Source organism: Pteronotus mesoamericanus, unplaced genomic scaffold (assembly GCF_021234165.1).
Source record: "Pteronotus mesoamericanus isolate MK-2021 breed Mesoamerican mustached bat unplaced genomic scaffold, CSHL_Meso_final scaffold_1186, whole genome shotgun sequence".
Classification (NCBI taxonomy): domain Eukaryota; kingdom Metazoa; phylum Chordata; class Mammalia; order Chiroptera; family Mormoopidae; genus Pteronotus; species Pteronotus mesoamericanus.
Window position 1 is genome coordinate 13,694,352 of NW_026555302.1, and position 26,780 is coordinate 13,721,131.

A 26,780-nucleotide genomic window follows, 5' to 3' on the forward strand; every position below is an offset into this window, starting at 1 on the left:
GGCCACGGGCCCCGGTCGGACGCAGGCCGTGGGGCTGAGCCGCGCGCCCTGCGCCCTGCCCGCTCCCGCCTCTCCCCGGCTGCCCTGCTCAGTCCGCTGTGAGAGGCCAGGGCCCGGGGAGCTGGAGAGAAGATGCCCGGCTCTTGCCTGAGCTCCTAGCATGACACCCCTTCAAGTCTCCAAATTATACACCAACCTGTTAAGCTTCAGTTGGAGGGGGGTGGAGGGAGGGGAGAGGGGGAAGAAAAAGCCCTCTCTTAATGACTCATTGGATCAGGTGGAGGACAGCCCGGCTCTGCCATTGGCCGCCGAGCATAGAGTGAGCGTTTAAGAAGAGTACTCCATCCAAATTATCAGGCTTTTATCTTGTTGTACCTGAAGAGGCCTAATCAGTGTATTGAGGACCATTTTCCCATTAATTAAAATTGTTCCAGGCCCAGGCTGCCACAATCAGGCAAATCCTGTGTGTGTACGAATCGTGGCATGTGGCACCTATAGGAATGGCCAAACCCGAGGCCACCGCAGGCCCGGGGACGACGGCCTACGTGGAGGCAGGAACCACCGCACCGGGGAGGGGGCGAAGGGGGGCCGCAGCCCACGGCTCAAGGTCAGAGACCAGGGCAAAAGAGCTAAGGACCTCTCCCCGCCAGGTGTCCCCGACGGGTCACCTCCCTCCTGAGGGACCCTACACACACCCACACCCCGCCCACCTCCCACAAAGACGCACTCTGAACCCGGGGCTTCCTCCCTGGGATCCAGAGCCCCCGCCTTTCCCATCTGAGCCCTGCCCGGGGTGGGGAAATAATCCCGAAGCTTCACCCCCGCCTCCCCGAGGAGGCGCTCTGCCTCCAGTGAGTGGGAACACACCACTATGACGTTACGATGCGGGGCCACTTTGGTCCTGGGTCCAGAGGGGCGCGCTGGCGCTTTCCTTAGACAGCCCGTGGCACTCAGGGGGGGGGACAGCACCCCTCCCGGGAAGGTGCTAGCAGCAGCGTCCCCTTCTCACCCCGGACACCGGCACCGGGCGCAGACGGGCGGGCCGAGGCCACGCTGCCCCCTCCGCCCTGAGTGGGTCCTGGCCAGGGAGGGGCGTGGGTTCTTCTCGCTGCCACAGGAAGTGGGGAGTCAAAATCGAAGGAAAATAAAAGCAAAAAGGGCAAATTATAGGAGCAAGGACGATCCCTGAAAGGCAGTCAGTGCCTGCTGGCTGCCGAGGCCTGAGGACGCGTCACATCCTGTGACGGACGGACAGACATGGCAGCGCCTTCCAGAACAGAGAGGGGCGAACCACGGAGACAAGTGAGCCATCACCAAGTGTGCCGAGTCTCTGAGGCTGCGGGACGGGCGAGGAGGAGGGACGTGGGTGGGTGCCAGGCGGGTGGGGAGGCTGCTTCAACGGGGGCCTGATCCGCTGCCGCGAGGACCACGGCTTTACTCGTCGTGGGACAGGAGACTGTTGGAGAGGACGACGCAGGAACATGGCACGACTCGCTCTGTGTTTTTAAAAAGCTGGTTGGTTTTTAGACAAGAGAGTAGTAAGAGGCAAGAGTTGAAGTAAAGAGACAGATCAGGAGGCTGGTGTCGTGGTTCAGGCAAAAAATGGTGGCATCTCAGCCTGGCGTGGTGGCCGTGGCCGCGAAGACACAGGATTGGACTCTGGATCCATCTTAGAAGTGGGTATGACTGAACGACAGGAGGGACCCGGCGTCGGGGTGCGGGGAGATACCCATCCACTGCGGCGGGGAAGCCCCGTGTTATTTGTTACAGAAGCAGCAACAAATTAACACAGCGCCCAGGAGACAGCTAAGTGGAGATTTCAAAAAGGCTTTGAACCATGATACAAATGTGGTGTGTAGCCAAGACAAAAGGGGAAACACAACCTGGCACACATTACTCTGTGTTCCTAAAGTAAAAAAACTTCTCCTCTGAATCTTTATAACAAAAAGATTCAGTGATACAGTGACTAAGGCTTTCCCAAACAGTCCATAAATAGCAGGAGGATGGCAATCCCTGACTTTAAAGAGCTCTGACAATCTAGGAGAGTGAAAAAGGCACGTGCCCAGAGAGTTCCAATACAGAGACGTGTCAAGTGTTTTGGAGAAAAGAAGGAAATACCATCTTTCCTTAGTTGCATCTAAAGCGGTGTGCTCCTCAAAACTCGGGGAGCGCCTCAGGCTTTTCGACCAGCAGGCCGGGAAGGGCGGCTCTTGGAGAACAGCAACGCAATGGCTGTGGGCGAACCCCTAGCCATAGACATGTTTACCCTCTCGTGAGCTTGAGTCTGTTCTGTCGAGCCAATGGCTCCACTTTCCAGGCTGTGTCACCTCTCAGGTCTGTGTTATAGCCGATATTTTACCTTTTAATTTATCACCTTTTAGAGAGAGAGAGAAACATCAATTTGTTGTCTTACTTATTGATGCATTCAGTGATAGATTCTTGTGCGTGCCCCGACTGGGGATCGAACCCGCAACTTGGTGAATCGGGACAGTGCTCTAACCAACCGAGCTACCCAGCCAGGGCCATATATTAGGTGTTTTAGGTTGAACCATATGGAATTGGTGATATTCAATCTTTGTTTTCCCTGAAAAAAAAACACAAAAACAGTGATTTCATAGGTTCAACCTAAGTGCTGTATTTGAAACTAAAATGCTTTGACGGACACAACTATATAATAGTATCGTTTTACTTGCATAATTGTTTTCTAGTTACTAAATGTCTTATTATAGACAATTTTGGGAAAGTACAAGAAAAGAAAAATACTCATAATCGTAACACCCAGAGAGGACCTCTGCTTACAAGTTTGGCATATTTTTCCCTTTAAAAAGATGGGGCTTGGAAATGGGTCTGAGTAGGCACGGCAGGTGGGACACGTGCCTCCCAGCTGCACCCCCCCCCACCCCCAGCACGGCACCAAGGCCGCGTCAGGTGTGCGCCCACGAAGGTGAAGAGCACAGAAGCGGAAACAGCCGAGAAGAGGTGTCGGCAAAACTTTGGACACTGGCCATGCAAACGGCTGAGCGGCCAATGACGGGGCAGAGCAGAGAACGCTGGAACCGCAGGCTCAGGAGAAGCCAGGAAGGGACCGGCCCATCTGTGCACAGAACGCGGAAACATCTCAGGGACGGGGTCGTCGTGCACCTCTGAGAGGCAGGGCATGGGCAGTCCTGGACCGGAGGGAACGATGTCTTGAAAGTCTATCTAAGAAACAGCTCCTGTGGAGACCCCCAGCCATCAGCCAGGCAGCGGCCCCTCCCCTGCTGCGTCAGGGAGCAGGGGACCGACTTTCAGAAGAGAGGGGATTAGAAAGGCTTTGTCCTCAGAGCCAGGAGCCAGGAGCCACGGATGGGGGCAGGCGTGAGGACCACACTGAATACAGAGACTCAAGGCACAGCCCTCAGGTAAGAGGCGTGATTCCTTTAGGGAATGACCTGTCCCCAGTCACCACCAGCCCCAATCGAACGGGAAAGCCAACCTTTGTCACGCCCTGTCCTGACTCATAGGTATTCCGTTGTCATATATGTGTCTCAGTCTGAAATACGGCCACATCGGCAGGGACCATCCAACCCAGAGGTCGAACCAAAGCAAAACAAGGAAGTAATAAAGAATGCAGAGGAAACTGGCTGTGCAGAGGGCAGGTGACACCGAGAGAAAACCACAACTATTCAGCGAAACGTAACCCTTCCCGCCCCATCCAGGCTGCCGGCAGGACTCGCCCCCCTGGTCGTCGGAGGGAGGCCGCAGCCCCCGGAGGTCCCACTCCCTCGGGACAGAACTTGCTGTTTGTCGTCCTCCTCCAGACCTGCAGGGGGCGCCTGCTGCTGCCCCTTTTCTCTTTTAAGGGCTCACCTGATTAGGTGAGACCCATCTCAGGAATCTCCCTTTCATTAACTCAGTCGGCCGATTCGGAATCCTCATTCTACCAAAGGGTCACTGGTTTGATTCCCAGACGGCACACGCCTGGGTTGTGGGCTGGACCCCCAGTAGGGGGCATGCGAGAGGCAACCACACATTGAGGTTTCTCTCCCTCCCTTCCCCTCTCTAAAAATAAGTGAAATACTTTCTTAAAAAGGAATCCTAATTCTACCTGAAAATCGGTCCTGTGTGCCATAAAGTAACGTAACCATGGCACTGACATCCCATTATACTCAGCAGTCCTGCCAACCTCAAGGAAGGGGCACACAGGCCACACCCACCGGCGGACAGAGCCTTGGGAGCTGTCGTCAAATTCTGCCTCCCAGAGGAGGCGAAAAACCAACAAGAAAACAAATGAAAAAAACCAGAGGCAACTACAAACTACAGGGAGAAAACGAGTTGTCCGAGAAAGGAAATATAATCCATATATTCACAGTATATTAGACCTCAGCTAGAAATACAATGGTGAAAATATGAATATGGATTGAACAAAAAATTATGTTAGGATGACAAGAGAAGGGGAAGTTGTAGGGAAAAGGCGACTCTAAATTCTCATCTCCTACAGTAGGAAGTCAGTAATAACGTCTAACACTGAATAATGAACACAGAGCAGTCTACATACAACGTCGAGGAGTCTTGGAGAGAAACTGGGGATTAACTGTATAAAGAGGGAACAGCAGCTACAGGCTTTTCCCTGTAAGTTTTTAACCGTATCAGTAAATGAAACACTACTAAGATTTATTGACTTGTCATCTAATTCTTTAAACAATGTATAAAGATAATTCTCCCATGTTATCACTAACGTCCTGCATGATTACTTTAATATTTGTAAGTTATTCCTTCTGATGAAAGGGTCGTGTTTCCTTTGCCTAATCTTCCACGCTTATACTCGTACATTTACTGTTCCTCTGTTTTTTATCATTTTCACAATTCTGTACAAGGCAAACGTGGGAATAGCCACAATTTTTTTCTTACGCTGGACTTTCAGAACAGTGCTAATTGACAAGCACAAACTACGCTAAGCACATTAACGCATTATCTCCCTTAACCCTAATAACAGTCCTTCAGGGTAAGTGCTATGAGGACATCCATTTTCTAGGTGAGAAAGCTGAAGCTCAGAAAGTTGGTGAAGTAACTAGCCATGGGCTTCAAGCCCCTGAGCAGGATGGCCACGCAAGACTGTGTCCTGGACAATCAACTTCATGTTCCTCTTGTTTCACGGGCCAGGAGGAGCTGACATCTCTGGGCTGTCCCTAGCGTCCCCCTATTTCGCCCGTGAGACGCACAGCCGTGGGAGGGCGCACTTCCCTGGCACCAGCGGACACATCCGCCCGCCCACATCACCGAGCGCCGCTCCGGCGGCACGGCGGCCTCAGGAGAGGGAAAGCGGGCAGCTTAGCTGCGGTGGAAGTTGGGGAGGGAAGTTGCCCAAGGAGACCCGGAGCCTGAGAGCCAGGGACACCGTCACAGAGCAGGGGACGCCTGGGTTTTGAAGGGGTCAGACTGCGCCTTGGGCACAGAACTGCATTCCAGGAAGAGAGAGTATTCCAAGGAAAGGCCTAAAAACACCAAGTGTTCAATAACACAGGGGAGTTCTGCCCGCATGGGACATGGGACGAGGGGAAATTGAACAGGGTTTGGACATTCGTTTATTTCCCAAAAGCGAACCCTGGTGGACGGCACGGGGACCAACGCTCTGACTGTAACGGTTACGCCCGAGACATGCAACTCACATGTGGAACCTGTGTCTCCCAGGACAGAATGTCTTGGGGCAAAGAAAGAGAAAAACCAAAAGAGAGAAAGGTTTTAAGTTTGGCTCTGATTAAAGCCGTAGTGAAAGGGAAGTGAAAACACGCAGCCAGTGTGGAGACGACCGGCTGTAGCCCGGGCCGCCCTGGGCGAGGACAGTGACCGCGTCACTTGAGGCAAGTAGACAGCCTGAAGGGGGTGGCATTTGAGGGGCAGGGCAGGGAGGCGAGGCCGGCGAGCCAGTGCCGTGGTGAAGCAGGGGGCGCAGCCGCCGCGAGAGCGCTTCCGAAGGTAGGCTCGACGGCGACCGGCCGCCCCTGGAGGTGGCTGTTGGGGAGAAGGCCTATTGGAGGTGCCCAAGGGCCCGGCTGGAAGGCTGGGCAGGTGGCAGGACCGCTCCTCCGGGACAGGGAACACAGAGAGGCGGTGGGAGGCATGGCTTCCACGCTCACCGTGAGCAGACGCATCAATTCCCAAGGACAGTCTGCGAGCCCCCCGCCCACCAACATGAGTGTTGGGAACCGGGGAGACGCGATGCCCGGCTCTGCGGCCTCCGGCCTTGACCGCAGCCGAAAGACGAGGGGACTCAGTGTTCTTCTGCCTGAGGACTTGATGAAGTTTTATCTTACAGGTCCAGCAGCTTCCCTGCTGCTTTCAATCCGGGGGTGGGGGGGGATTAATTAAGGTGTGCCGTCTAGCGGACACCCGATAGCCCTGCTCTGTCCCCCGCGCACAGTGGCCCGGGCCTCGGACTCAAAGGGCAGACGCTGAAAGCCGCGCAACCTGACTCCCCTGACCGGCGCCCACGCCCAGCACACACCGGGCAGGGGCCACGTCGGCACATTCCGTCCCCGCAAAAACCTAACACCTGTCCCCCGCCTCCCGTGCCACCAGGAAATTAACACTCACCCGGGTACCTGGCCCTAATTAAACTGAACAAAAAGACAGCTGCTCCGTCTTCCTTTTCTAATCGCCAACCTGCAGGCAGGGGATTACTAGCTTTGGGGCAATTTAGGGAGGATTACTCTTTCATTAGTGGCCAGGGGGTCAGGTCCAGCACAATGTCGCAAGAGCCCCGTCAGACACCTCCCGGGCCAAGAGCCCACCCCGCCCCGTGTCCGAAGGGCTGGCTTGTACACAGCCCTGGGCACCAGGCGTCAGACCCCAGCAGCGGCAGCGTCCCACCAGAAATACTGCCCACATGAACTCGGCCTTGCGTTTCCAGTCTGCGAGAACATCATTCCCAATCTCCAACTAAGTGTCTGGCAGAGATAAATCTCTGGCAGCAGCGAGAACAGCACTGGGGGAGGAACAAGGCTGGGACCGTCGACCCAGTGGACAAAGCCGACTCTTGACTCCCCCACAGCCACGCACCATACACCTACCGCGCCCTCACGCAGCTAAACCCGGGCCATGGACTTGCTGACCCGGGACGGAAGGCAGGGCTCTCTGAGGCCAGGGAAACGAATGGGCAGGTGCCCGCCCAAAGGCACCGAAAGCCATGTGAACTAGCGTGTCGGGTCCACGAAGCGCGCGCCTGCAGGCCAAGGTCAGTCTGCCTCTTGTGACCTCCCGTTTGTGCTTCAATCCATTCGGCAACTGCTTCCCAGGCACCCCTCTCCTCCAAGCTGCGTGCGAAGCCAGGGGCCCAGAGGGCAGCAAACCCAAGCGCAGCCTCATGGGACTTCGGTCTGCGGAAGGTTACATGGGCGGGGGAGGGGAGACTCCGAGGCAGCGAGGGGAGGCTCACTCCAGAATCTGAAGGGGGAGCGGGAGGCAGCCTGGCAAAGAGAGGACAACGGATGACACGGCACGTGCGAAGATGGGGGGGCGGCAGAGCGCCAGCGAGGAGGAAGGCCAGGGACAGTGGCAGGCAGGTAGGGGCCAGGCCATACAAGACCACACAGAGCCTAGCGGGTCTAAGTGTGAACCTCTGCCTCACCCTCAAAGCAATGGGAAGTGCGTCTGTAAGAGACCCCTCTGGTCACAGGGGAGAGATCGAATTGGAAGGTGCCGGCACAGGTGTGCAGGGCAAGGACTAGACTCGTCCTCAGCACAGCAAGCAGCGGTTGCCCCTCGGGCGGCCCTGCACGCAGTCCGGGGCCAGAAACGGAGGCTCGCTCCGCTGCTCCGCAACCAACGCTGGAGGCTAAAGGGGCCTCCTTTCCTCGCCAAGGAGGTGCTCCAGTCCCTGCACCCAACACCGGGGTGGGGGGGAGGGGGCGGCTATTTTTCTTTAAATCTATGTGAACTGACAGATGTTAGTTAGCCTGTCGTGGCAATCATTTCGCAGTATCTGTACATCGTCACACTGTATACCTTAACTTTGCATGGGGCTACACGTCAATGAACTCGCAGTAAAATGAAGAACGTTCTGAAGAAAACCAAGGCTGTGACAATGCACAACCAGGACAGTGGCGGCCTCTGCGGAGGGGACGTGGGACGCAGCCGCTGCGCGGGAGCCCCAGGGAACGCCGCCACGCAGGCAGCTCCGTTCTGCGGCCTGGCTGCCGGTCAGGCCCCCTCGCCGCTCTGCCTCCCGGGGCTGGGCCTTTGCGGCTTTGCCTCTGTATGTGTTTCCTTGGTCAAGATGTTAAACAAATTGTAAGAAAAACTGATGGAATGAAAAAGGTAATTACATACAAATTATAATTAACACCTCTCTCAATGATTTATAGACATTGACAAAATCAGGTTAGACCGTGAATACACTGGACCTGACTGCTGTTTACACAACACTCCGCCCGACAAACCCTCTTTCCAAACACACATGGAATCCCCAGCAAGACAGACTATGTGCTGGGCCATCAAACGAGGCTCGATGCATTTTAAAGGATTAAACCTATCAGAGTATGTCCTCTAACTACAACAGGATTAAAGTATAAATCAATGATCAGTATTTGGAAAACCCCCAAGTGTTTGAAACGTAAACACATGTCAAAGTAATCAGTGGGTCAAAGAAGAAATCACGAGGAAATAAATATTTTAAACTGAATTAAAATGAAAACACGACATATCGAAATTTGTGAGATGCAGCTACCGCAGTGCAGAGAGGGAAATGCAGAGTGTTCCATTAGAAACAGTGAGAAACGAAATCAATTATTTAAGCTCCCATGTTAGAAAGCTGGAGTGGAAGTTAACCCCGAAGTATAAGAAAGTAAATAATAAAGGTAATAAAATAAAAAATTAAAAAAGACAACCAATAATTAAAATAGATGAAACCAAGGTGGGATTTTTTTATTATAAAATAACACATCACAAAAGCGTACATACACAAAAAAAGAACACACAGTGCAATGCTTTATCAGAGTGGATACCTTACAAACATCACTCGATCAAGAGACCGGACGTGACCTGCACCCAGAGCCCTTGGCACACGGCGCCCCCCGCCGGCCGCTGCCCTCTCCGTCCCTCCCGAAGTCAGCAGGACCCCGACTGTTACGCAAGTAACTTCCTTGTTTGTCATTATAATTTTACCACATAAGAATGTATCTTCAAAGTCTAGAATGGAGTTGTATCTGGTTTTTAATCTTCATACAGTTAACACAGTATTCAATGTGTTTGTTGATCATTCATGTATCTTCTTTTGTTAAATATCTGTTCAAATCTTTTTAACTGAGTTTTCTTTGAAACATTTCAACAAACTTTATAAAGCTCAAGGCGGACTACTCGAAATAAAGAGAAGAGACCCAAAGTACCAACAGTATCTGCCACGGAAGAAGGGACACAGCGACAAATCCTATAGACATGCAAAGGAATTTCTAAAAAATTATAAACAACTCTATGCTAATTAATTGGACAATCCTAGTTCACTATGTGACTAAACAAGCTAGGCGTGCAGGAATATCCCCAAACACTTGAAATGCCATACCTTTCAAAAACCTTCACAACTGCGCTTAGACGCAGGTTAACCCCTACGCCATCTGACAGAGATGACTGCACAGCAATTCGGCTCAAAGGACGCCTGTAGGTGCAGGCAGCGCGTGCCACCCACTGAGGGCTCACACTGAAGACACAGGTCGTCCCTGCAGCCACACAGGAGCTGCATCTGGTGTGGAACTCAAGGAGAAACGAACACGAATAAGACACAGCACCAGCTTTGTTAAAGATCATAACGCTATCATTTATTAAAGAAAGGGAAAAAAGCAGAAAAAGAACAGCTCTGTGATATCATGGGGGAAAAACAGCTTAATTATCAGCAATATTTGTTCTCTTTGAAAAGAGCTAGCAAAAGGCACAATCTCTGTTGTATGAAATAGTCTCAAGGGAGGAAAAGCAGCACAAATGTGTTTTTGGATATAAAAAGGCAGTTATGCAATCGGCAGCATTCAAAATTATTGACTGTCTGTACAATTACAAATTACAAAAATCAACTCATGTTTTAACAAAGTGCTTTAAAAGCTCATCATCTTAGAACAGGCACAATGTTCTGAAGGCATAAAAGTTCCCCACAGGCTTCTGAATGTCCCCACCCAAGCTTCACGATCAGAATTGACAAACGCAGCAGAAAATACGGGTTCAGAGGGCTTTTTGCGCTCCCTTTCCTTGTTCAGAGTGGCTAAGTCAAGCCCATATACTGAGGCACACAGCTATAAATCTGTATTTAACTTCAGCTGAAGGTCTGTTAGCTTTATAAGAGAAATGCTACTTGCCACAAAACTACTGCATACCTTAAAACATCAAAAAAAATCTGGGATTTTAAAATCAAAAACTACACCCGAAACCTAGCAAAGTGGTTTTCAAAGCCTCAACACTGACTTCCCGTCGGCTGTTTGCTGAAAGTGAAGCTTGAGGCCAGGCTGTGGGCGCTTGGGTGTCTGCGCCCCGCAGCCGCCCCGTCCGCGGGTGTGGGGGGCAGAGGCAGGCCCGGCCCAGGCGCCCCCCGCCCCCCGCGAAGGGCCCCCCTCCCGCAGGGCTGCAGCTCAGTTTCCAGCTCAATCCGCCACCTCTGGTCGTTCGTGCAGCGACACGAGCTGCTGCTGCCGCCGCCGCCGCCGGGCGCAGCCAAGCCAGCGTCCCCATGCCCTCTCTCAGGCACAGCCCACGTCCCAGCTGCTCGCCAGGGGGAGCGTCCCCAAGCCACTTCAGTTAAGATGCCTTCTGTGCCCTTGTTTCTTGCTCCCTGCGCACGCTGCCTGGGGTGGAGGGGAGGTGGCATGCAAGTAAGCAGTCCACACGGTCACCCTACCAGAGTGACAGACGGAAGTTCCCCGTGGACACGTTCAGCTGGGGACGGCTTTCCGGGGCACGGCCACACTGAGGAGCTGGGGACTGGGGCAGACAGTGGCCCAAGACCCCCAGCCACAGAGCTCCTGTCAACACTAGGTGCCACACACGTAGCAGCAGGGGACTTGCTCTGGATAAATTAACGGCCAGAGGTGTTCACCCCATCACCTTCCACGGTCACCAGCTATTTCTGGGACTGAATGCTGCTGCCCACCACGTGCCGAGACACCGCGCGCCCACGCCGCGCCCTGTGACCACGCGGCGCGTACCTCCCCGATGCCCTTCAACAACCGGCCCCGACGACGCGTTCCCCTTTTTAACCAGGTGAGCAACCCGAGGGCCAGAGGTGAAGTAGCTTCTTCAACTTGACACTAGTACGTGACAGGGCCACAACCCACACCCAGATGTTTGACACCCATACCCACGTTCCCCATCGCTGCACAGTACGCGCTAGCGACCCCTCACAAGGCAGCTCAGAACCCGCCGGGGAGCCGCACTCCCTCCGAGGGGCACGGTGACGGGAGAGACCCACAAGCGCCAGAGGGCGGTGGCCTTCTGCCGGGGAGGGACCCCGGCCTCAGACAGGACGCCCCCGGAGCTGAGACGGGGCCTGGAGAGCCGGCTGCTGGTACGGCCCCGCCGGGCCTGCTCACGCCTCCCGGCTCAGAGGCAAAGGCCACCAGTCTGAGGTCTCTGTGCAAGGGGCGGGGCTGGGAGTCCAGCAAGGCCACGAGCAAGGGGTCAACCGCCGCCCTTGGTGTGCAGGCCCCCGGGGGGCAGCCAGAGCTGGTGAAGGACAAAAAGGTACCACAGAGACCTCGCTCGTAGGGCAACCGTGCAGGGCCTGCGACACCCAGGCCTCTGGCGACCAGGAGAGGACGCTTGCAGGTCAGACAGCAAGGAGGTCCAGGGACCGCACGGATCAACGGGGGTGCCACAGGCCCGGGGCGCTTCCCGCAGGGAGACAGGGCAGGAGACACAGCGGTGGCGTCAAGGGAGCGGGGCCAGGAGTTGCGGGCCTGGCTGGTGAAATCAGGGACCCGGTCCCAGGAGGTGCCCCCGAGCCACACCGGGAAACGCAGGGCCGCGAGAGGCGGAGGCTGGGGCACCAGGCTCTGGGCTCGGCTCTGCCACTGGCTGCAGCTTCGGGCACATCTGGCAACTTCACCAAGCCTCGACTTCCGCCAACGCACAGAGGGACAACCCCCAGTTTGTCACGAGGCTCAATCCCCAGTTTGTCACGAGGCTCCTGTGAGGAACAGACAAGCTCGGGGACACAAAAGCCCTTTGTCTGCGGTGACGCGGCCCACGGTGTCGTCTTCTCCCAGCGTTTCCAGCACGGGCTCAAGTGCCAACACTGTGCCTGTGTAAAGGTCGCGGGCAAGGGCACCTCCGTCCTGTCGGCCCCACGGGGAGGCTGTCTCCCCCGCTCTCTCCTCTGGCCCCACGCCAGGAGAGAACGGAAAATATAACCCAGCATGGATAAACAAGGAAGAAAAAGCACAGCAGAGAACAGCAGAAACTGTCACCTAATGTCGGCTCTTATCCCAAAGGAAAAGCAGCATTTTCTCTGTTGCTTTGTTCTCTCTCTAGTTCCCAGAATTCACGAGGAACGTGAGACAGAAAAACCCAAGAGGAGAAGAGTGTGCGCCGCCACTGCGAATCCATCCTGCGGCCAGGGCGCAGCCTGCAAGAGCCGAGGTTCAAAACCCAAACCACCACCTGTCACCGAGCGCCCTTCCTGCCCCCCACAGCTGGCTCTGCGGGCTGGCGCCGCGGCCAGGGGGCCGGGTCATTGGTCCCTGGACCCAGGGAAGAAGCGTGTCCACGTCAAATGGGGCACGGGGGACGGTCTCCAAGCCGAGGGACAAGTCTACAGAGTCCCCGTGGGCCCCCAAACGCTGTCCCTCACTGCTGCACCTCTGCTGTCCCCAAAGAGGCTGCCTGCGGCCACCTGACAATGCCCAGCTCCTGAGGCTTATCTGCTGCTTAATGCGGTTTTTATTTTCGAGAATTCGGGGGAACCACACCCAACGAGGAAAGGGGTGACAAGGCTGATGGCTCTCCAGAGGATACAGAGCCCACCCCTCCTATTGTGCTACAAGACAGTTGGGACTGGGGACACGGTGAGGCCTCCAAAAGCAAACGGTTTGGGTCACCCGGACCCGCTGCGGCAAGAGGAAAGGCACATGTCTGAGAGCGAGAGGGTCAGAAGGTATTTACAAAAGTGCCCGCCTGCCTCCATCCTCGGCGCCTCCCAAAGGTTGCAAAGCTGGCTGTGCTCTATGTAAGACATGCAGAGAAACACTTCTTCACAGCGTCCCTAGGGAGAAAAACACAAAGGTAAATGGGAGGTTGTCACCCCAAGGCTTCTGAAGTGGCCGAGACCCTCCTGCAGATTTCCAGACACCCACAGGAGCCGCTGCAGAGAAGAAAGCTGCCTGACTGTGGGGCCAGGCCCCCCCCCGTCGCCGGTCGGTGGTCCGGTCCAAGTTGTAAATGCCTCATCTGCACAAGGGCGAGTCCCCCACCCACCCTGCAGGCCAGCAGTGGGAACACGTGCATGGAACAGGGCAGGCATTCGCTGAATGACGAGGGTCGTGATGGTCAAAGAAGTCAAGAGGAAAGCAGGGACCGTCAGAAAACAAGAAGTGCATCAGGACACTGCACTTTCTGGCGACCAGAACCACCGAACGCACTCAGCGAACCAGTCACTGGGCGAGTATTCATCCCAAGCAGGGAGCAGAAGCGTGCAGAGGGGCACCTTCCAGGAGGAGCTCCCGAGCACAGGGCCTGTGACAGCTCGGGGGACCCCCAAACAGGCTGCGTTGCCCTCTTCTGGCATTTGCTTCCGGGAATCAGTGGAGAGCGTGAGCCGGGGCGCTCCCTGGGCCGCTGTCTCCCCGCGCTGCGCGCAGGCCACGCTCTCACCCCGGCTCCACACCCTCTGCTCCCGTGACCCTGGGCTGAGGGCAGGGAGCCGCCCGAGGGAGGGGGCCGCAGGCGAATGCACCCGCGTGAGCAGGCGCCATTCTTTAACATCAAGATAATTCCAGAACGTTTCTTAAGACACGCTCTGCCCTGGGGTCCCTCCCGGGAGGTGCTCTGCGCAGGGCAGGGTTCTATGGCCAAATGAGGCCCCACAGCACGTCGGGGGACCTGCCAGCTGCAGCCTATTCACAAAGCCGCCCAGTGGCCTTGAGCGTGACGAGCTTTTTCAAGTTCTTATCCAATCGGTCACCCCCAGCATCTTCAAGTCACCGTCAGCAACAGATTCGGGATGCGCAGGACACAAGCCTGTTCCCCCTCCTCCTCCTCCTCCTCCTCCTCCTCCTTCTGCTCCTCCTCCTCCGCTTCCTCAGCTCACACACCGCTTTTCATTTTCTCCACAACGTTTAGGAAAAGCTTCCACTGAGTTCACAAGAATGGAAATTAAATGGTGACCTCAGAACAGTCAGTGGCTAAGAGCCCTGAATGTGCTACTTCAGGGCCTGCAGCACCAGACCCTGACACCTGAAGGGCCAACCACGGTGGCTGCCAACGAGGCCATCGGGGTCAGGGGGGTCAGGTGTGCGGCCCAAGGTCACGCTGCTGCTGAGGAACCCGGCCCTGCTTACTTCCCCTTTACAAGCTCTTCTCCGAATTGTTCCCACCAGCGAGATGCTGCAAGAACACAAGCCCCGCCTCGGAGCCTCTGCCTCTTGTTTAGTGACACCGCCTTTGAAAATCCTCCTCAAAGCACAGGCTACAAGAGCGGGAGCGCGCACCTCCACACTACAGGCCCTGGCTGAGCCCCGGGCCGCAGGAGCGGGGGCCTGGGCCGACGCCGCCCCTGGACATGCGGTGGGGAGGGGAGGGCATGACCTGGCCTGCTGATCCGTGAAGCAGGTGCACAGCCCCTGCCTGCCTGGCCCACAGGTCTCAGTTGAGACAAAGTAACAGGCAGCCCCTGCAAGCCCTCCGCACCACCGCCGAACGACAGATGTCGCCGCCCCGAGTACAGCAGGTCTTACCTCGCAAAGGGTATGAAGGAAAGGCTGTACCTGCAAAGAGAACACACACAAAAGATCAAGTTAAACAGGACAAGTACAGCAGGCAGGCGTGCGTCTGAGCCGTCAGGGCCCCCGCCCCCTGGCGTGGAGGCACATGCGCACACACGTGCCACGTACGCACGCACACGGTGCCACCGGCCCACGGGGGAGGGGGGGAGAGACATCTGTGGCAAAAGGGCCGGACGCCACACGGCCGTGGAGGCACCACTACCTCAGGCCCCAAGGCGCCTGCCCGCGGCAGCTGAGCCAGCAGGGCCGCCCGAAACGGGCAGCTCTCTGGAAGCCCTGCCCCAGGACAGCAAGCAGCCCAGCCCGGCTGTCCTCCGACATTTTACAAGCCCTCAGCAGAGTGTGACTTCTACCCGCTGGGATAAAATTTCTGCTCTGCTCCAACCCATTTTTTTTTTCTTTTAAAGAGAAAACCAAAAAACATAAAACCCCGGTCCCTACTCTGTGGATGAAAATATAAGCAAGCTATGATTCTTCAAGAGCCCAGGGCCAAAGCTCTCTTGGTGGCCCCAATGGGTTCAGCCCCACGCCCAGAAGGGAACTGCGCCGGACGGAGGCCCGTCTACCACCTCCACCCCCCGACCCCCAACCCCCATCAGGACCAGGAGGAAAAACACAAAGGGAAATGGGAGGCTGCCGCCCCTGGGCTCCTGAAGCCGCCAAGACCGCCGCCCCTCCTGCAGGCAGCCGGGCCGGGGCGTCAGGCAGTGGTTGCAGGCATCCACGGGGTCCTGGAACACGTCCCCCATGGATAAGGGGGGGCGGCTACGTAAGCAGAGAGGCATGGGTGTGTGATTACAAATTTCTGCCCCCAGAAAGCAAAAATACACCTGTGAGCAGGGACACCAGACCCTTCAGCACCTGCTACCAGCTCGGGCATCAGGCTAAAATTGGGCCGGTCTTCTTCCCCGCGTCAGACGCGCGCCGGGCCCACCCACTCGCCTACACAGCAAATCCCAAGGGCCAGTTCTGTGAAAGCACTCATTCAAAAGCCCAAAGTCACCAGCAGGAGGGAGGGTGGACGCTAAGCTCACACAGTCTCAAGACCCACTTGTGGCCGAGGAGTGTAACTGATCACTGGACGCTTAAAAAGGATCTTTTCTCTGCATCCGAGCAAACTTCCTTTCTTTTCCCAAGTAGATCAGTCTCATCTGTCCTGAAACTGCTTGGGAAATATCATCCCTTGGCAAACTTTGACAAGCAAAGAAATGGCTCAGAAGCTACAGGTCACATACCCCCTCCCTGATGTTAGGCCTGTTTGCAGGGGCCGTGAACCCCCAGCCCTCCCTGTGGTTTCAAACGACCACGTCTCCAGGAGCCCTTTGACTGGGCGAGGCCCTCAAGTGGCAGTCCCCTGGTCTTGCCAACAGGCCTCCAGCGCGGCAGCTGCTGCTACAGCCCCGTGGTTTCCAGTCGGTCCCTGCTCCTCGCCTCTTGCTGACCATGCCCTCTTTGTCCTTCCAACAGTGGTTCCTCCCTCCCCGATACAGTGTTTCCTTCCACTTTCCTTTCCCTTTCATGTCTTTCTGACTCACAGCCTCTTGCTACCTCCCCCCATAAGACTTCATAACCCTTGCTCTTGCTGGAAGCGAGTGGTTCAGTAACATTAATAACGTCTCAAAACCATCCATGAGCCCAGCAAGATGCCGCAGCAGGCAACAGGCTCCCACGGCCACTCACGCCACCTCCTGGCAGCGGGCTGAGTCAACAGCCGCCTGACTTCGCCTGCATCACTGCGGTTTCTTCACCTGGACCGGCGTCTGTGCTTCCCGCCCCCCGTCCCGCAGCACGCGGGGTTTTATCACCTTCGATGTGGCGGTCAGAGATCGGTGTGGACAGGGACACTTACCACGTCAGGGCCAAAGACTGCAGAATGCAGAAGATGAGGGCGAGCCCCCTGTTATGCCACTGAAAGAAGAACGACACGGTGCCGTGAGCGCGGGGGGCGAGTGCACAGACCAGAGAGGCGGAGCAAGACACAAAGCCAAACTTACCCAAAAGGCGGAACACAGGGTGAGCGCAAAACACAGCTGGAGGGAGAAAGGAAGCGGGATTAAGTCAATACTATGACAATGACATCATGGGGAAAACCCGTAAAGACTTACCGTTCTTGGCCAACTCACACCAATACCTAGCACCCGGATTCTGTGACAGTCGCACGGCAGCCATACACACCCTCCCTTCCCGAGCGTTTTGCCCACCTGCGCGCCCGTTTGTTTGGCAGAAGAGTTAGAATCACAGGGAAATGAAACTGGCCAATAAAACTTTGAGTAGGGTTAAAACAGGATCCTCTTCTACTTGCAGGCTTCCCCAAAATCTCTACCCAGCAAACAGTCACATTCCTGGTCCACCCACGGGCGCCTGTCTCTTGGCTCAAACACACTCAGGCAGGTTTCACAGGCACCTCTCTCTGTCTTAGCTGCTGCCAGACGCTGGACTCCAGAGAAGGAGGAGCCACCCGAGGACAGAGGTTAACAGGAGCGGCCACTCTCACTGTCAGCGAGTGAGTTCTCAGTTTCCTTGTCACCTAACACTTCCCCTGGTCCTTTCTAAGAAAGTTCTTTCCACAAGACACTGCCCAGGCCACCTCCACCCGACGGACCAAGAACCGCCAGTTCTCGGGAGTCCGTCATGCCTGTCATCTCCGTGCTCCCATGGCGGTAGTGTGGCAAGAAATACGTCCTAAGTGTTTCCTGTGAGCCCAGCTCCGTGCCCAGGGTCCTGAAGGACACAAAACAAAGAGCAAACGCGGACGTGGCCTTAGAAAACTTACCCATCTGAACGAATAAGGGGTACACGAATGGCAGTAAAAACGAAAGTGTGTTGCCCAAGTTCTAAATGTCGCAATACCGCTAATTAAGTAAAAGGCTTAATTATCGTGGCTGGGAATGATTTTGATGGTCACATGGGAGCGAAGAGCCCAAAGAAAGGGCAGGTGTGCTGGGCTGATGGGACGGACACAGGACAAGGCTGAAGGCACTGTTATCAGAGCAGGGGACAGGGGTGAGGGCGCAGGAACCACCCTCCCACCCCAAGAGAAGGAAGGCCGCGTTTTCATGTTACTGCCTCCAAGTTGCCCGGCGCCGGCTTCCTGGCTGCCCTATCGCTGTGGCCGATTTGGACGGCAGCGCCCTCTGGAGGCGCTTTATGGAACTGGCAGTACCTTAGCCCCAGAGGAAACCCCAAGCAGGGGCTCGTTACTAGAAGCCTGCTCCCAGGGCTCCGCGTCCTGGGTCCAGAAGAAAGAAGAGGCTTAGGAAGAAAAAGCGCCACAGCGCGGCCATAGAACTCCCGTCCCCGAAGCCCGGCCAAAGGCAGACTCACCAGCACCATGATGGTTGCGATCAAGCGCGTGGGCTCGAACATCCTCTTCAGCTGTTTCATTGGTCCCATGAGGAAGACGGTGCTGCAGTAAAGTCGCACAAGCCATGAGACCAGGACCGGCTGTGCTGGGCACTGGGCGCCAGCCGCCGCCGCCCCGGCCTCCGCCTCGCCCTGCACTGGGCACCGCCCCGGAGGGCCTCGGTGCGTCACTCCCACCCCCTCCATCATGCGCGGGCCGGTCATGGGGCGCTCATCACACGCGCTTCACAGACGGAGAGGCCGCAGCCCAGAGCCTGGGTTCCCATCCAGGCCGCCCAACTGGCAAGCGGCGGCGCCAGGCTGCACGCGCCCTGGGTCTGACTCCGGGGCCCTACCCGCCACCTTCTCTGTGGGCGCCACCTCCTCCTCCCCACCTGCCCATGGCGACCCACCGGCCCACCAACCAGCAAGACGCAGGCGACTTAAAGAAGAAAGCCACACCTACAGGCTTAGGTTGTTTCTGTTGACAAGCAGAGCATCTCGTTTTCCTTCCTGACCTCAGAGAGCACTTCTAACGGCGATAACATCAGCTCCAAACTGTGGACCGTCTGCTACACGCCAGCTGCCACACACGTTGCCTCATTTCACCCCCTCCCCTACTCTGTGGGTTGGGTATTATTACACTTATTTGAGAGATGAAAAAATGAAGCTGAGACAGTTAGCTGACGAATCCAAGACCACACAGCTGGGAGCTTAAGGAGCCGGCATTCAAATGCACGTCTGTTAGGTTCGGAAGCTCCCAATGACCTCCCCGGTGTGTCTTCTGTGTGAATGGAACCTGAGCAGGGGCAGGCGAGACAGAGCAGAGCCTCACGCCCACCGCGCCAGGGCTGGCCACACGCGCCGCCTGCCTCCTCACAGAAGGATCCATGCAGCATCGCCTGAACGATTGCCTCTCATAACCATGGCTTAACACAAGCCAACCAGCAGATAATGTTAGCTACCGAGTGTCCAATAAAAAGAAAAATTCAAAAAGTCAATCCGCCTCTCTTAGAAGTGACGTTTAGTTTCAACCAGAATTCAAGGCTGCATTCTCAGGTCAAGTATTCAAGCCTGCATTGGCCAATGCTCAACACGAAGCAATAGCCAAGGCTGGTCTGAAAAATCAAATGCAGCAGATACAAAAATGTAAGATTGAAGGTCAAGGCCACAAACTCCTAGACAAACCCTGGAAACAACACTTCGCTCCCTTACTATTTCCACAGGCGATGCTGTAGTCGGTCCTGTTAGCTCTACTAATGTTTCTTTTGGACCAAACAGCAGGCCCACGTACTTACTGTGCTTCGCCTTGACTCTACATTACAACCTACACTGTCTGCCCGGAGCAAACACCCCCAGGAATTGGCATGGGGGGCTTCAGAGGCACGACAGACATGCAAAGAGCAGCGTTCACTCTCGTCAGCTCGGACACACGAAGCTTTAAGGAGGTGGCCAGAGTCAGGCCCTCAGTCCTTTGTTAACATTTCCAGCCAGAAACAGCTGGTTTGGGGATAATGAGGGACAACACAGAGATGCAGCCACGTGGCCTGCACACCTGCAACCAGGCAGTTAACAAAATGCTGTGTGCGCATCACGTCGGTCTACACAGGGAAGGCACGGCCGCACGTGAAAAAGGAGGTCACTGACTCTGGAGGGCAGGAGCTGAGGAGGAGCCCGGCCTTGACAAATGAGCAAGTACGCACCAATGGCGGGGAGGGGGGCCAGGGAGACGGGAGCACGCGGGGTGGCGTTCCATGCAAGAACACGGCCCGGGCGGAGGCACAAGGCATCCAGGACAGGCAGAAGGTGCTGCATGGTGGGCTACGCTGGGGACGTGTGGGAGGGGCAAAGGCAGGTCTCAAGGGCCAGGGTTCGGACTCCACCTGAAGAGAGGGACCGGGAACCCTTGTGCAGCTCAGCAGGAGCCGTAATGAGCAGCCGGTAGGGGCAGTGAAGGAGGAAGAGGGCCGGGCAGTGCTCCCCAGCGGCCGTTCAGATGAGCAACACCCCCAGCCTGAGCTGGGCGCAGCTCCCAAGCCACCCACTGCAGGAAGCCCTCCCTGGCCCCAGGGCAGGTCAGCCCAGGCCAACTGCCCCTCCCTGAGCATCTCCCCCCACAGCCTAGTCTGCTGTTGGGCTGTGTCTGTTTGCCTGGCCGGCCAGAAGCTCTCTGGTGCCAGGGACCCAACCGTACCGGTCTTTGAACTCTCAGAGCCCAGCCAGGCATGACCAAGGCTCCTTGTGGGAGGGACAACAGCCACAGGGATGAAGGGGAAGGAGCCAGCAAGAGGGCACCCCCAGGCCTCCAGGACTCGTGATGGGGAAGGGGGTGGACACCCAGGACTTGGAGGCCATGCACTGGGACACAGGGAAAGGGAAGAGAGACGACGGGGTTCAGGGCAGCGCCCTCTGGCTGGGGCGGGACCTGCATCGTCAGCACACAGGCGTGGCCGAAGCCTCCGAGCAAACGAGCTCGGCTGGGATGCCCGGACGCAGGCGGCCTGTGGAGTGGGCGGGCGGCGCCCTGCCCTCGTGAGCAGGTCTGACGTGGTCTCGCCCTGAATAACAACAAGTTCCACCAGCAGCCGCTGGCCCGGAGAGCCGCCCTGACACGGGGGCTCCGGCTCCAGAGGCACCGCTCGAACAGGGCAGAGGGCTGTGCTGTGCGCCTTAAAGACGCATCCAGCCGCCGGGTGCCACGGTCCCCTCCTGTGTGACCACGCGCATGAGGCATCCCCGCCGTCTCCCAGGAGCATCTCAGGGTGTAAATAGGTTTTGCAATGACAGGACATGCAGGGGGTGTATCTCGACTACCTCTTTTCTCTCTGAAGCCTTCAGACTGCGGCGGGCCTGCCCCTCACCACCCCCCAACCACCGTCCGCATCCCCCCCCCATCTGATAACCAGCTGAGGGGAGACGAAAAACTGTTACCTCCCAATCGATGCGATGTTACCAAAGGTGTAAAACACTGCAAAAAGGTAGAGCCCCTTCCTGGGCACCCAGAGCAGAAGTGTACCCTGCAAGACAGAGCAGAGGGTGTCCTCTCCCTGCCACGCCCCCAGGGCCGCGCCGCCCTCGCCCCCACGAAGAGCAATAGAGAGAAGGGGTGGGCGGCAGGGCAGGGCAGGGCAGGGCAGGGCAGAGGCCAAGGAGGGAGGGGAAGCCTTACCAGCAGCGAGCAGAGGATTCCCGTGACAAAACACGCCACGAAGCCTTTGATTCTGGTGTCCCAGCTTAATGAAGACGTCTCAACCACCTGGAATGTTAAAACACAGGTTACAGACCTCTCCCAGGAGAAGGAAGCCCAGGACTAAGTTCAGGGCAGTGTGCGAATTTGTCTGGCGGGGGCGGGTGCACGGGATCCCGCCGCCCAGAGCAACGAGAGCCCTCCTGAGTGAGGGCGCCCGCGAGTCTCCTGTCCTGTGGCCGCTAACGCCTCCAGCCCGGGACACCCTGCCGCAAGCACACCCACTTCACAGACCGGAAGGCGGGACGCAGACTCGCAAGCAGCCAAGCCTCACGGCAGCCCAGGCAGAACCGGGCCCACCATGGGCAAGGCGTGAGCTCTGCCTGGCGGTGGCCCAAGAGACGGGGGTGTCCCCTGGGCACTGTCCCCCATGCCCACCAGCCACGCTCCAGCAGCTGCTTCTCCTGCTGACAGCTCTGAGGCCTCATGAGGGGGTGGGGCTCAGGCCCGGGCCCTGCTCAGGATGCGCACTGCGCGGGCCACTGCTGTCGCGCGGGCCACTGCTGTCTGCGTCGTTCCTGGGGGCAGGCGGCGGCCGGCTCACACGAGTGCGAGGCAGGTCCTAGTTAATGAGTTACCGCCCTACTCACCCCGAGGCTCTGCCACCGAGACTAGGATCTCCCAAGAGCAAAGTTCAGAGGCAGCCAAGATTTCCAGAAAAACTCCTCTAAAACAGGGGAGCCTGTGAGTAGCTTCCATGGTTTCGCCCCATGTCCAAGACGACAGCCCAGTGCCTGCACCAGAGACCTGCCTTCTCTGTCCGTGAGGCAAGGAGTCATGGCTGCTCCCGGCTGGGCACAGGCGGCAGCCGTTGAGACCTCGGGCCATCCCTACACAGCCCGGGCAGTGCGGCCAGGCCCGAGGTCCCCGCACACAGGGTCGCTCATGTGTCCAGCAGGGTGTCCACCTGGCCATGTGGCGGACACTGTTGACCCCATTCCCAGCGGCTGATGGAGGGAGGGAGGGGGTGGCCGAGGCCGCTAGGGTTACTGGACTGGCAACTCCTCAGCCTGAGGGTTCCCGGCGCAGGACCTGTTTTCAGCCCGTCTCCAAACATCCCGTCAAACCAGAAGCTCGGAGGGAGGACCAGCGGCTCCCTGAGGTGTAGCCGGCGTTGGGCCGGGACGGCCCCACCCGCACCCAGGAGCGGGCATGTAGGGCGGGCTGTCGAAGGGGTCCTCCCCCCCCATATCTGCACAGGCACGGGAAGCGGGCCCATGAGACTGCGATGCCCCCCCCCAAACACACACACACACACACACACACACAGCACCTGCAAGGTCATGTGGCAACCCATGGCCCTGCACGGAAAGGCACACGCGGGGCTGGGGACATGCAGCGGGAGCAGGGCGTTAGGACCAGCGACGCGGGCCGCCTGGCGCCATGACGGAACCTCTCCTCCAAAGGGAGCCAGGTGACGTGTGGCGGTCGCGCCCACACAACCAGGCCGGGCCCCCTGCCGGACCTGCCCAACCCCCCACCAGAACAGAGTACAGTCAAAAGCCACGCAGGACTCCCCTACTCATGCAAGAACCAGAGGACTTACCTTGCCAAGGGGGAAGGAAACAGCGCGCTGCGTGGAGGGAGAAACATGGCACAGGGTTGGGCTGGATCCGCTGCCTGAACACTTCTGGGCACCAACACGGGTATTTTAAAAGACTCAACTTTTTTTTTTCCTTAAAGGGGATACACCCTAAGGGGAAGTACCGAACTGGAATGGCCGCTGGCCTCGAGGGTACTGCATGGTCCCGAAAGCAGGACGGCGAGGTGCCAGCCTAGTTACGGGTTGCAATCTCTGGCAATAGGAAGCGGTGTGCTTCCTGCCTTCAGAAGGACAGTGACAAGTTGGTTCTGCAAGTCTCTCACGCTGAATTCCATCCGAATGTCACCCTGCTCAGCAAATGGGGGGTGGTAACGTTTCACCACTGTTCTTCCACTCTATGTGGTTGCGAGATCGTGGTCACTGGTAGGGGGAAGCTGTTGTTCCCCTTCTTCTACCCGGACTCAGGGAAAACTAAACACTTATCACACTTTTGGAAACTCGAGTCGCTAGAACAGCACCTGGATAGAACCTGGAGGTGACGCGCTCACTCGCTGTCTGATTGGCAGTGGGACACAAAGGTCCCTTTGACTCTGGGGTTTGGACAGGAGACGGGCTCTTGCCAAAATAAAGCTAAGGACCGTTCGGGAAGCAGGGCAGGTACGAGAAGAAGGTGAGGAAGGCACAGTGCCCCGTTCCCGCGCTGTCCAACCAGCTGCCGTTCCGACCTCCCTTGTCCCTGCCATCCTTTTTAAAAACGTAAAACCTGTACTTTTAGGAAGAAGTCCATGGTCCCTAAAGACTGAGACGTAGTTATGAAGACGAAACATCAGAAAACTCATCGTGAGACTCCCTCTGATTAGACGTGGCCAAGCCATTTTTAGAATCACCTCGTCTCCTGTGCAGGAGAAAAAGAACCAGCCATCCTTCTAGTGTTTGCATCCAAAGAAGGGAAGTTTTTAAGAGCACTCGCTCCCAGCGACCCGGCAGCTTACACGGTGCTCACTGTACGAGGCTGGAAGGCCCCCGCCCAACGTACCACATACGCTGAACACGGCCCCACAGAACCCTGCACTTCCGCCAGCCTTAAAACCACGGGCCACGGGAGACCACCAAGTCAGGACTGACATTTTAGAGGAGGCCCTGACCTAACACCTAAGGACAAAGCCGAAAACAAACCTGAAGATGAATTCACCCGGTTCCCAAATGCGTCCCAGGAGTTCGGACGCGGGAGGAGTCATCCAACGACCACGTGGACAGGACTCCGCACTCAGAAAGAGGAACCTGGCCGCAGCATTTTAGAGCGAGAGAGTAGCACCTGCGCTCTGTAAACTAGGTTTAACACGTGCTTGAACACCTGATGCCCGGAAGCTCTCCATGGTGTCCAACGCAGCAGGGCCGTCTTAGGTAAAAACCACCCAGCGTTCAGTTTTCCATCTGAACTACGCTGTTCCCTCTGAGGGCGCGTCCCCTGCTTCAGGATCACTTTCTGGATGTATAATAGCAGCAGCGTCCCGCTGTCCACACTCCCCTTCTGCCAAGCGTCTTCAGGGACAGAGAATGTCCCCCTCGGGAAGCCCGCTCGCTGCTGGTACAAGCCTGTTGGCTGCCTACAGGGCACACAGAGCTCTGGATACGCAGGACTGTCAGCGGCCTAAGTTTTCTTCTCCTCTGTCTGGGGTTTCGCCTGGGAGCTCGAAATAGAAGTCAGAAATCCAGAACGCAGAATTTCCAGAACTCGCGAAATTACTCCTGAGCCTTGACCAATTAAGAAGGGCAACAAACTGAAAAGAACCGACAGAGCGGTTTTGAAATGACAAAATAAAATAAAAATAGAAATGAAATGAAATGAAATGAAATAAAGCTCCACTCCCACCACACTCCATTCCTATAGTGTTACTTCCAGGTGAAGTTTGCAAGCCGAGAAGTCCGAGAGGGGTGGAGGTGCCCGCATCACGCAAAACTCGGTGACGTCAGCAACCCCGGGATGAGTGAAAGGCCCGTGGGAGAAAACCACGGGACACACTGATCGAAGTGAGAGCAAAATCAGGTGTTCGGTGGAAAGAAGATGGGGAAACTGAGGCCCGCGAGATACATGCCAAAAGTAGAGAGATGTTCATTGATTTGATTATCCAGGAAGGGAAACAAAAACCAAAGCAAAAAGTACCCAGAGGGAAACAGACACTCTGCGGGGCTTTAGAACCTAGGGCATCAGTGCCCAGATTTCTGCTCGACCAAAAACCTATCTAATCAAACAGCCAGCCAGCCCCGGGGTTCCACGGAGCCCGCGTGCAGACCGCGCGGGCGGAGGAACCAGACGCGCCCCGCCCTCAGGAGTCCTGGGTTTCGCGGAGGAGACACCATACACAACACGGCGAAGAGCGGAGCTGAGTGGGAGTGTCACACCAACAACCTCCACGGGGCGGGAAGGCGGCCAGGAGCCTCCGGGCGCGGCCTCGGAGCGCCGCGCGGAGCACGAAGAGCCCCCGGCCCAGCCCGGCCCTAACGGCCCCGGCCCAGGCCTGCGAGGCCGACCCCCGCCCCGGTGCCGCCTCCCCGCGCAGTGTTTCTGAATTTCGCTCCAGCGCCGCCCTCTCCACGCGGGGGGATGGGGCGCAGGACTCAAGTAAACAGACGCCGACGGCCGGAGCCCAGAGCCAGAGCCGGCCCAGGGGAGTCCGGACAAAGCGAGGAGCGAGGTTCCGCGCAGGGCCCGGCCGGGGATGGGAAATGGTGGTGGCGGGGAGAGGGAAGAGCAAAGCTGCTTCCCAGGAAATCCTGGAAGTCCTGCTCCTTCCCACCGCCAGCCCTGCGCCACGGCCGTTCGGGGGGAGCACTCACCTCGGCCAGGCCGCCCCGGTCCTCGGTGTCCTGGCCGCTCAGCACCTTCTTCAGCTTGTCCATCCCGGGCCGGTGCACGCCGGTGCAGCCCCTCGGCGGCCGCCGCCTGTTGCGCTGCTGAGTCCGCGGCCCTTCCGGGTGCGCGCCCCGCCCAGGTGCCCGCCCACCTGGCTGCTGCCGGCGCAGGCGCTCACCTCCGCCCCGCCCGCTGGACCAGCATGTTTTGGACGAGGGCGCCGGGACGAGCTGCGAGTGGGTCGAGGCCTCGGGGCCTGCCGTATTCCCTCCGCGTCCCCAGCGAGCAAAGCCGGGGCCCCACGGGCGGGACCGCGCACGCTCGGAGGTCGGGAGCGGGCTGGGACAGCTCTGGGACCGTGCTGTTTGGGATCAGGAGGCCACCTGGAGGCAGGGCCGTCTACACGAGCTTTGTGGACATGTTAACAGGAAAGGCGCTAATTCCCAGCGGGTGTGCGTGATTGGGACAAACCTTGGAGACCAAGTGGGACTTGAGCGGGGTGGCTGGGGAAGGAATGCCAGATGGCTGGAGTCTTTCACCGACCCCAAACTGGACCCCAGCGCTGTTGAGGCCATGCTGGAGGACTCCTCCCCCGCAGGACAGGGGCTCACAAACTGCTCGCTGGGTAAGGTCCGCAAAGCCAACTTCCAGATCAAGTTGCTCCGAGAAACAAACGCACGGACAGGTTCCCTGGAGCGGCCCCTAGTCTTTCCCCGACTCCCTCACACATGGACACTGAATGGACAGAATTTATAGGTTTTCAATACCAAGAAAAGGTCGCTGTCCCCAATCAGAGATGCGGTAAAAGAAACCTGTTATTCAGGTCAAGTTTGCTAAGCCAGA

At 57.2% G+C, this 26,780-nt stretch overlaps 1 protein-coding gene across 1 annotated transcript; it reads right to left on the reverse strand.

Annotated features, from left to right (window-relative positions):
* Positions 1 to 12,307: 12,307 nt before the first annotated feature.
* SFT2D2 (SFT2 domain containing 2) lies at positions 12,308 to 26,057 on the reverse strand. The gene is made up of 8 exons (XM_054587807.1): positions 25,922 to 26,057; positions 21,463 to 21,549; positions 21,225 to 21,310; positions 18,276 to 18,357; positions 16,946 to 16,981; positions 16,801 to 16,859; positions 14,904 to 14,933; positions 12,308 to 13,213 (listed from the first exon to the last, which is right to left on the reverse strand). Exons 1-8 carry the CDS (start codon positions 25,982 to 25,984, stop codon positions 13,174 to 13,176), a joined length of 483 nt encoding a protein of 160 aa, XP_054443782.1. The 5' UTR covers positions 25,985 to 26,057; the 3' UTR covers positions 12,308 to 13,173.
* Between the last annotated feature and the right edge of the window lie 723 nt (positions 26,058 to 26,780).

Bases quoted from the DNA above. Each gene is read 5' to 3' on its own strand.
- SFT2D2 (XM_054587807.1), bottom strand. From the start codon at position 25,984: ATGGACAAGCTGAAGAAGGTGCTGAGCGGCCAGGACACCGAGGACCGG. The intron at 18,358-21,224 runs GTAACAGTTTTT...ACTTTACTGCAG, and splicing joins AACATCGCATCGATTGGGAG to CACCGTCTTCCTCATGGGAC. The intron at 14,934-16,800 runs GTAAGTGTCCCT...TTCTCTTTGCAG, and splicing joins CAGTCTTTGGCCCTGACGTG to GTACAGCCTTTCCTTCATAC.